This window comes from Manis javanica, chromosome 8, assembly GCF_040802235.1.
Source record: "Manis javanica isolate MJ-LG chromosome 8, MJ_LKY, whole genome shotgun sequence".
Classification (NCBI taxonomy): Eukaryota; Metazoa; Chordata; class Mammalia; order Pholidota; family Manidae; genus Manis; species Manis javanica.
In genome coordinates this window covers 116,745,796-116,755,675 of record NC_133163.1, presented here as the reverse complement: position 1 = coordinate 116,755,675, position 9,880 = coordinate 116,745,796, and the positions used below count along the sequence as shown (strand labels likewise).

General features: G+C 51.6%; 1 protein-coding gene across 6 annotated transcripts; it reads left to right on the top strand.

The window, feature by feature from the left end:
- On the top strand, positions 1-9,383 carry CALML4 (calmodulin like 4). Of its 6 annotated transcripts, none has more exons than XM_017675478.3 (5): positions 124-256; positions 358-388; positions 4,871-5,011; positions 6,588-6,776; positions 9,084-9,383. In XM_017675478.3, exons 1-5 carry the CDS (start codon positions 254-256, stop codon positions 9,179-9,181), a joined length of 462 nt encoding a protein of 153 aa, XP_017530967.2. In that variant the 5' UTR covers positions 124-253; the 3' UTR covers positions 9,182-9,383. The 6 variants fall into 6 exon arrangements, with proteins under 6 accessions (XP_017530966.2, XP_073068170.1, XP_017530967.2 ...); XM_017675480.3 differs by having other exon boundaries at positions 147-256; positions 4,906-5,011; XM_017675477.3 differs by lacking the exon at positions 358-388 and having other exon boundaries at positions 1-256.
- Positions 9,384-9,880: the final 497 nt, after the last annotated feature.

Here is a 9,880-nt window from a genome sequence, read left to right as displayed (position 1 = left end):
CAGAAATGAATCGCGGGAGAGCCAGTCTGTAGGCCTATTTTCTCAAAATCAAACCTGCCGCCCCGCCCAGGTAGTGGACGGGGCGTCAGCTGTGCATGGGAAGCTGGAATCTGACCCCTGGCGCTGGGCCTGGTCTCCATGGCAGCCGAGGATTTATTACTGGGGCCTCCACCCTGCTTGGCAGACTTTCGACTTAGAGCTGGGAAGAAGGGGCACCAAGGAGGCGGTTCTGGGAGCAGCGGGAGGCCCTGCCATGGTAAGCGGGGTCCGTGTCGCCCGCCTTGCTGGTGTGCTAGGGGTGGGGGTGGGGGGCGTGTTCGTGAAGCCCCTCCCTGACTGTTTTCCTCTCCGCTGCAGGCCAAGTTTCTTTCCCAGGACCAAATTAATGGTAGGTTAAGTTTGCTTGTTAATTAACAACTCACAGCAAAATGTGGGTCTCATTAGGCAATTTGCTCTGCTCATTTTGTGTGGGTCCCGAGGAAGGCGGCTGGCGGGAATGCTTGGCCCACCCACGGGCCAGGGGCCCGCTGCTTCTAGGGACACCACTACTCGGTGGAGGCTCAGGGGTAGAAATGTTGGTATCACATTTGTCAGTGGGATTTAGAAGGTGGGGTGAGAGGGGAAATAGCTCACCAGGTTTTCCTCTGAAAACTGATTGTTGGATTTGGGGGAGAGAGGATAGGAGAGGGGGAGAGACACCACTCACTGGCTTGAGGGCCAAACAAAAGAGGGGGCTTTGTGATTGGCAGAGATAGAAGAGCTCAGGCTGCACTCCCTGCTCCATGGGCCTCAGTCTCCCCATCTGTAAAATGGGGGGCTAGCTTAGGTGGTCTCTGAGGTCTCTTTGCCCTGACACCATGCTTCGCTCTGGTGTTTGGAGCACTTTCTCCCTGAGCCCCTAACTTGCCTGCCTCTAAGCAGGCTTCAGTTTCACTCAGGCATAGTTCTGTTTCCAACAGGCTAGGAGGAAAGACTTGAGTTAAGAGAACTCAGGGGCCCAGATGTGGGCAGGGGAGAGCCCGGAAGAGCCCAGGTCGAGTCCTTCGGGCCCTGGAGGTGGGCCTAAGGTTGCCTGTGCAGGTATCCAGTGTTCTGGGTGCCCAGAGCTTGGTCTAGACAGGAGTGGGTGGGTTGCAGGCTCCAGGCAATTGCCTCCTCACAGACCCCTCAATATCCTCACCCCCCAGAGGGCCAGCCTAAGTGCATTTAAAACACAAAGCCCAGGGCAGGGCTCTTGCCCAAGTGTAAAAGAGAAGGTGGTGACTCAAGTCTTAAACCAAGCTGCCGGCCTCAGCAGTCCCCTACCCACGCCTGCTTGGAGGCTCACTGATCTCCTTTGTATCCCAGTATCTGACACCAAGAGGGTGGCCTCCAATGTTTAATGAATGAATGCAGGACCGGATAGGGGCGGCCTGCTAGAGTGGGAAGCACAGGGACCTTGGAGCCAGCAGACCTGGTCCAGTCACCTCTGAGCCTCAGTTTTCTTATCTGTGAAGTAGGAGTAATGACACTGCCTCACCAGGCTGCTGTGAGTGACAGAAAGGGTAATGCCAATCATGTGTCTGACACTGGGCCTGGCACCCACACATGTGCTGGGTCCTGCTTGCTCTAGCTAGCATGAGCAGGGTGGTATGGTTTTAAGAATTTTGTGACCTGGTTGTTAAAATCAGCCATTATTAAATAATGTAGGATCAAGCAATGTTCTGATCTCTGCATCTATACAAAACAAAATTTTAACCCTACTGCAATCAGTAGTGTTGAAGATTTAAAAGATTTCAGTTTAATGAATGTAATTTATAGAAGGGTGAGAAATAGTTTAACAGTAGTTCATTTACCAGATTTAATGACAACACATTCACTGGGGAAAGAGTTGCGTTCATTGACATACAAGCTCGCTTGTCAAATCACTGTGGAATCAAAACCATAGGCTGGCAATAGACATAAGAGTTGGCAAAACTCACTTGTGATGGTCAGTTGATTATTGATTATTGCTAAAAGGGACTTTATAATTAAGAATATTGTATATGTGATTATCTGTAAATTGTCTGCTGCACAACCTTTATATCTGTAAAATTGGTAATAAACGTATATCCTTACGTCATCAGAGCCAGGTGTTAAACATTTGCCAGCACACAGCTGTTCTTCTAGACCCTGGAGGACTATTTCTTGTCCTGAGCATTTGCATTTTCAAAGGGAAGACCTAATGGGTATTTCTAACCCCATTCATTCTCTCATTCAACAAATATATTTGAGCCCTTTCCTGTGGCAGCCAAGTTCTGGCATTAAAATAGAGCCATGAACACAATGGACCAAATCCCTGTCTCATGGTGCCCACTTCCAGGGAGAGAAGGATGACAAATGTAGTAAAATATATGGAATGTTTGATGGCCAACCTATCAGGAGAAAAACCCAGGTGGGAGGGCAAGCAGGTTTGGAGGCCATGGGGGCCTGACCAGGGGATGGAAGAACAGCCCTGCTGTCTTGTTCCAGCACGGGAATTCAAGTTCAGATCTGGCCTTTGAATGGTATATTTTTAAGGTAGGAAGACAGAACATATTTTATGTAATGGTTTGTTAGAAGATGGACCTCCGTTTGACCCTAGCCCTGCTGATGTCAGGGGCCACAGGCCCCAGTTACCAATGCAGGACATGTGGGAGGGGGCAGTTTGCCCATCTGTAGACTCTGGCTGATTCCAGGCTCCAAGGGCGAGGGCCGCCTTCTGGTACTGGCCAAGCAGGGGCAGCTGCCATAGGATGAGGCCTCGAAAGGTCAGTGGGCCCATGCCTCCCCTGCAGGCAAACCCTGAGGGAAGGCAAGGCACGGTGGCTGTGAGAGGTCCCGAGAAGGGGCACTGGTGGCGGGGGGCGGTTGGGCTTAAGCCTTGCACGCAGTGGAGCCCCCTTCCTGACCCCTGATGTAAAATGACAGCATCGTCCCAGTGGGCTCTGGGCCCTCCTGGAGGATATTAGGCTTTGCAAGAGCCAAAGGTGGGGCCTTAGGCTAGGCCCCGGCCAACTGGTCCTGAATACGGTTGGCCCCTACTGCAGCCCAGGCTCTGGGAAGTTCTGAGATGGCAGGGCTTTCCCTCATTAACCTCTCCACAGGCATAAAGGCAGCAAATTGTCTCTAAATCCCTCTAAGCAGGCCTGCGAACACCTATGCTGCCAGAAGAGGCCTTTATTAGGGAACATGAAGGAGCCTTAGGCCCAGGGTGGAGACCCTCCACCCCCTGCACACTCTGCTGCCCCCTAGTGGCCTTTTCTGGGAGTGGAGGACGCCGCGTGGCCCCCTGGGCAGAGCTCCGCCTCAGGAGCCCTGTGGCCCGGTGGCCCTTTTCCGGGCCTGCAGCTGCTCCAGCCTTCTTGCTCCATCTGCAAAATGGGAGCAATGAAGGGAGCGCATCACAGGGTCACAGTGAGGGTGAAGCAAGGGCCGGGGAGTAAAGGGCTCAGTAGTGTGAGCTGTCACTGTTGATTTGTTTGGTTTTATTTTTTAAGAAAATCATGCAATGTTTTTATTTTTATTCATTTTTTATTGAAATATAGTTTCAGATTATATTAGTTTCAGATATACAGCATAGTGATTCAACAATTATATACATTACGAAGTACTCACCACTGTGTCGTTACCATCTGTCAACATACAAAGAAATTACAATTTTATTGACTATATTCCGTATGCTATACTTCCATCCTCATGACTAATTTATTCTATACTTTGAAGTTTGTACCTCTTTATCTCCTTCCCCTGTTTTGCCCAGCCCCCACCCCTATGGGACCCACCAGTCCATCTTCTGTGGGTTGTTTTGTTATATCAGCTGAGGAGTCAGCCTGGTGTGTGAGAGATGGCAGAGAGCAGGATGCTGTGGGGGCCAGGGCAGGGCCCAGGAGGGTTCCGTGGTGGGCCTCAAGCAGTGGCTCCAGCCTGTGGGCCTCAGGAATTGGAGAATCACCCACGGCGCTTTTGCCCAATTCTGATGGCAGCCCTGCTCCCAACCCCTGAGTCAGAATCTCTGTGGAGGGGCCCAGAGAGCTCCCAGCTGGGCTCCTGGTGCTCTGCGGGTCCCTGCCGCTGGGTCTAAAGGGGCCTTGGCTCTGACAACGATTTCATCTCCAAGAAAGAAAGGGTTTGGGGAGAGCAGCAAGCTGGATCTAGTCAGAGCCTGGAAGAACTTCCTCACAGTATCCCTTAAAGTATTTAAGACCAAGACTTGTATCAGAGGGCAGCTTGAGAGCTCAGCAGCCGGGAGGCCAGGGCTGGGCAGCAGGCTCACAATGCCCGCAGCTGTGATAGCAGTTCTTGCCGCATGAGCCCCACTCCCTGCCAGGCCTCCCCAGAGGGTATTTCTGGTCCTTTCGGTGACCCACAGGCATTAGATCTCATTTCCCACATGAGGTGTCTTTGCAAAGGCCCCGGGGGAGTCTGGTAGCCCTGGGGGTGCTGGTCTCCCTGGGCTGGAGAGAGCTTTCCTGTGGTTTTAGTCACGTGTGGGAGGGGAGAAAAGGGGGAGAGGAGAAAGGGGCAGGGAAGGAAGCCAGGAGAGAGGCAGGGGACTGAGTTGCCAGGTAAAATCCAGGACACCCAGGTAAATGTGAATTTCAGGTAAACAACAAATACTTTTTATAATAAGTATATCCCATGCAAACTTTTGGACATGCTTAAACTAAAAATGTATTCATTTTTTATCCAAAATTCAGTTTCATTTAAAAAAAATTTAAAGTTTAAATTTTTATTTGCTGATCTGGCCACCCTAGGAGGGGAGGAAGAGAGAGAGTACAAAAGGAAAGGGAAGGGAGAGAAGGGACGGGGACGGAGGCACTGGGCGCGAGCGAATGCGGGCTGCTGATTCTCCCTTCTGGGCGGTCCCCAGAGTACAAGGAGTGTTTCTCCCTGTATGACAAGCAGCAGCGGGGCAAGATCAAAGCCACTGACCTCTTGGTGCTGATGAGATGCCTGGGGGCCAGCCCCACGCCGGGGGAGGCACAGCAGCACCTGAGGACTCACGGCATAGGTGAGTGGGCTGGCCCAGAGCTGGCCGCCGAGCAGCAGCCGCCTGGGCTGGTGGGTCCCGCATCTGTAGTCCTGGGAGGGACCTGGCAGCAGGTACAGATGGTGGGGGTGCAAACAGCTCAGAAGTTTGAGGGGCAGGCGGTAGTCAGAGCTCAGCAGCCCAGAGCTGTGCAGACACCTGTCACAGCGACCGGCATCACCCGGTCTCACAGAGAATCGCCCAACCTAGGTGTTCCAGCAAGGTGATCACCCACCTGCAGTAAAGGCAGTGCAAACGTAACTCCAATGTTCTTTCAGAAGAACAATTTCCCTTTATTGAGTATTTGTCATGTGCTTAGTTCAAGTCCTCAAGCTGTGATAGACTCAGGGTCGGTCCCTTGGCAGTCTGGGAATTCTTCTGATTTCAAAGACTGACATCCTAAACATTGCAATACTGCGGGCAGGGGGGTGGAGGAGAGTGGAAGAAAACCCACCCAAAACAGTACCACGTGGTTCTCTCTCGTGGTGGGATTATGGATGATTTTCATTCCCTTTATTGTTGTTTCCTGTATTTTTGACAATGGGAACATACAGACTTTTATAACCAGAAACAGACAAGGTGGGGGTTTTTTTTGCTTCTTTTTTTTAAAGAAACAAAAGGAGTGGGGTCAGAGGCCAAGGTGGCTGTTTGCATGTAGCTGGACACTCAGGAAGGATGGCCCTGAGGAAGGGGCTGGCCTGGAAAGAGCACTTGACCTAGAGCCAGAGGCGACTTAGTCTCTGGACTGTTCCCTTATCTCTCAGCTGGGCTCCCACCGTCCGCTACACTTGTCCTGAGGTCCCAGCAGAGCGTACCCGCAGCAGCGCCGGAGCCCATCCTGGAGCAGGCCGAGCGGGGCCTGGGGGCACGGTGCTCGGGGACTGAGATCCCCTATTTTGAGCTCTGAAGGGGTGGTGGTTTCCTTTGGTTACAGTCTCCTCCAAACAGGAAGCTGTGGTCAGGGGAAGTTCTGATTTCCTGCAGTTGTAGCCCAGCCGGGCCTGGGCTGAGGCCCCTGGCTGCTTGGAGGAGGGGTATGGGCTGGGAAGATGGTTCAGGGGGTGGGGGGTGGCTGCAGTGAGGGGAAGAGCAGGTGAGCAGCCTGGGTGGCACTGGAGCTCGAGGCTCCAGGCGGGGTCACCTGTCCATCCTGTGAATGTGCTGCGGTGGCTGTCACAGGGGCATGGCCATGCAGACTACTTCCCCCCAATTCAGAAAGGAGGGAAACACCTAGAAGGGGGCAGAGGAGGTGATGCTCCATCTGGGCCCTGCCACTGCTGTCTGAGGTGACTCTCTGGGCTCTGTCTTCTCAGTGGGTGAAATGGGATGATGATAACATAGTCACTGGGGATTGCTCCAAGCATTAAGTGAGGCATATCTGTCATGGGAACTCGTTGGGGTTCGGCATCCTCTTCACCATGACCACTGCCACCATCGCAGCACTTCCTGAATTAGGTGGCTCTTGCTCTGGCCATGAAGGCTTGGGCAGGAGGCCAGCTCGCTTCCCTAAGAGCCTCTTCCTGCCTGCTAACTCTGCTGTGTTTGGGGGGTTTCCTAGACAGAAATGGGGAGCTGGATTTCTCCACTTTCCTGACCATTATGCACATGCAAATAAAACAAGAGGACCCAAAGAAGGAAATTCTTTTGGCCATGTTGATGGCTGACAAGGAGAAGAAAGGCTACATCATGGCATCTGAGCTGCGGTCCAAACTCATGAAATTGGGGGAGAAGCTCACCCAGCAGGAAGGTAACCGGCTGGGTTCCTCTTTCCCAAGAGTGGGGAGGATTCAGGAGCTGCAGGGGGGACACCAAAGCCCAATCCATGCTGCCAGAATTGTGCAGACACCGCATTTGACACATGCCCCAGAAGGCTGCAACTAGATGCCAGCTCAGTGAACTCCAACCTGAGCCCAGGGGAACTAGGGGGTCTAGTGATAGTAGGGAAGTCTGCCGGGGTGAAGGGAATGCTGGTGTCTTTCTACCTGCCTGGCTAGCTCCTCTGTCTGGGCTGCCACACCCACCGGCCCCACAGGCTGCCACTTCTAGTTAGGCTGCCCGGCTTGCCAGTCAGTGGTTAGGGCGGGAGGGCTGAGCTAGGATGCAAGTGCATGGAGGAAAAGGGTTCAGACCTAAGGGACCTTTAGCCTTTGGTTAAGTCACAAGAGACCAATGGAGGGGTTGCATGGCTGTGGTTTGAATTAGATTTGATTCCTGTCTCTGCCTCATTCTGGTGGACCTCAGATGAGTTTCTTAATATCTCCCAGCCCCCTCTGCTTATAACAGACAGTCCCTCAGGACCCTCCAAGAGCTAACACCCCATAAAGCAGTCTGCTTGGATTTGACATGAAGTCAGAGGCACAGCGCAAAGCATTTAAAAATAGAGCTACGGAAGGCACAGTCCACTGCCCCTGCCTCCCCAGGCCGTCAGCTCTCACGTCTCAGCTTCCACTGTGGCTGTTTTAACATGAACTTCGGAAACGTGGGCTCTCCTGCCTTCCTTCCGGACTCTGAGGATGCCCTCGGCCTTTCATGTGCCGGGTGGAGTGTTAGCGGAGAGGACCCGCTGGGGCTTTAATTCTTGTGGTTAATGATCTCTATCTAAAACAACACCATGGCTCCCAAACTCACACACACCTCTCATTTGTTTGACCAGTAAAGAAACATTTCAAAGAAACTGGCAACATGGTCCAGACAAGCAGGGAGATTGATTTCCCTTCCCCTTGGGGAAGAGAGAAAAGATGGCACCAGAAGTAAGAGTCCTGCAGCCTGGGCAATTGGAAGAAAACCTGCAATTTTCTTAGGAAGCATCCTTGGAGCAGCTGGGAGAGGCTGCCGGAGGCCTTCTCAGGCTTGGGACGGGCTGACTCCAGCACCCTGGTTCTTTACGGTTCAGCGTGAACTGCCATTCCTCCCACAAGTCCTCCTCAGACTCCAGCACCTGGCTATGCGGGCGGCTCCTTCTCTGGACGGGGGGCGGCTGCATGGCTGGCACTGGAGCGGGTCTTGGACCTGCCCACTGGGAAGGTTTGAAACAAGGGGCTTATGGGTAGAAGCTTCTCCATGAAATAACATAAATTACAGTCTCCTCAACGGTCTAAAAATACTCAGAACTACCATCGGCCGAGGCACAGAGTGTAGTAATTACATTTTAGAGGAGGATGGCCAGAGAATTGCAGGATAGTTTATGACTGCCCAGAATTATGTGACTGGGATGTGCAGCTGCAGGGAAGCTGACCCAGGGCAGTGAGACAGCTTCTGCAAGAGGGTGAGGATGGGCCAAGTACCCAAAGGTAGGCTGGCCCAAGAGGCCACTGTGAGACGTGCAACCTGGAATGGCTCTTCTGGCCAATGCCTGAGACAAGCTCGCGTTTTGTTTGAGGAATCCAGAACCAGAAGAAACAGGTGAATGAAATGATTTCTTTTTTTGAGCAACATCAAAGAACAGTGGCAGTTTTGTATGCTTTGAGTTTTAAGTACAGTTGAATTCATTTTCTCCCATCTATCCCCACCTCCAAAACACATACTTTAAAAAAAAAGAGGTGATGGTAGCAGACACCACTTGTCACCAAGTCCCTTCTTGGGGTGGGACATGCCCATCTGAAAGGTGAGGCAGGCAGGCCAGGAGCAGGCCAAAGCCTGGGCCAGGGTGGCCCGGGGGGAGCTGCTACACTGTCCACTGGGAGGCTGAGAGAGTGGGCTGTGGAAGGTAAGATCCGTGCCAAAGGTTCCGGAAAGTATAGGTACAGGAGTCAGATATTTTCTTAAAAAAAAAAAAACAACGCAAATTGGCTTCAGTGACTGGATCCTCACCAATACAACCCCCCATCCCCTACCCGAGCCCCTGCAGAAAGCCCGATTAACTCTAAATTGAATCAGTGGTCTCCAAGGATAGGGCGTGGGTTGTCCCTTCTGTTCCTATTGTATTTCCTGGTCTCTGGGAAGAGTCCGTGGGACACGCAGGGAGGATCTCCTGGGAGCCCCGCCCCCTCATGAACTCAATGTCTTATAACGTAACACTAAAGCCAAACTGAAAAATTAATGTCATTTATTGCAGTGGATGATCTTTTCAAGGAAGCAAATATTGAACCAAATGGCCAAGTGAAGTATGAAGAATTTATCCACAAGATCACCATTCCTGTGCAGGACTACTGAGTGAAGAGAATGCAGGAGAGCTTCCCTGGGCCTGAACACTCAGACTGGTTAATTTTTTAAAAGGAAGTGTTCCTTTCACTCTAGGGAGATGGCAAACACGCAGCAAGATGACCTTACCCGAGGAGCAGAGTATAATTTAGCAATGGAAATAAATGATTTCAGTCATGGTGTTAGCAAGTCTTTAATAAAAGATGTTCATTGATTTTAGTAACTACCATTAGCCCGGCATGGAAGGAGCCTATGGTCTGGAGCGGGGCCTGGGTTCCAGTCCTGACTCTGCCACGTCCCAGCTGTGTGACTCTGGGCAAATCATTTCCCCTCTCAAAGCCTGAGGGTATTCACTCAAGTTGGATTCCTCCTTCTGACCTCATGGGGCCTGTCGAGGATGGTCTGAGATAATGCCTTGAAAATGCTTTTGCAGACTTAGAGCACTGTGCAATCCTCGGTTACCACAGCAGTGCTTCTCCTGAAAAAGGCACTCTAGCAAAAACTGTATTCTTTATTTGGCTAAATAATAGTGGAACCACCTTCCACAATTGCAAAATAAAGCCAGAGCTGGCTGAGAAAGGGCAACAAGAGCTAAAAACAAGCAAACAACTGTGGTAACATTTCTTGTAGCATCACAGGGCTACTTACAAATTCTCCCATTCCCATCTCAATAACAAATTCTCCCATTCCCATCTCAATACATAGTAACAT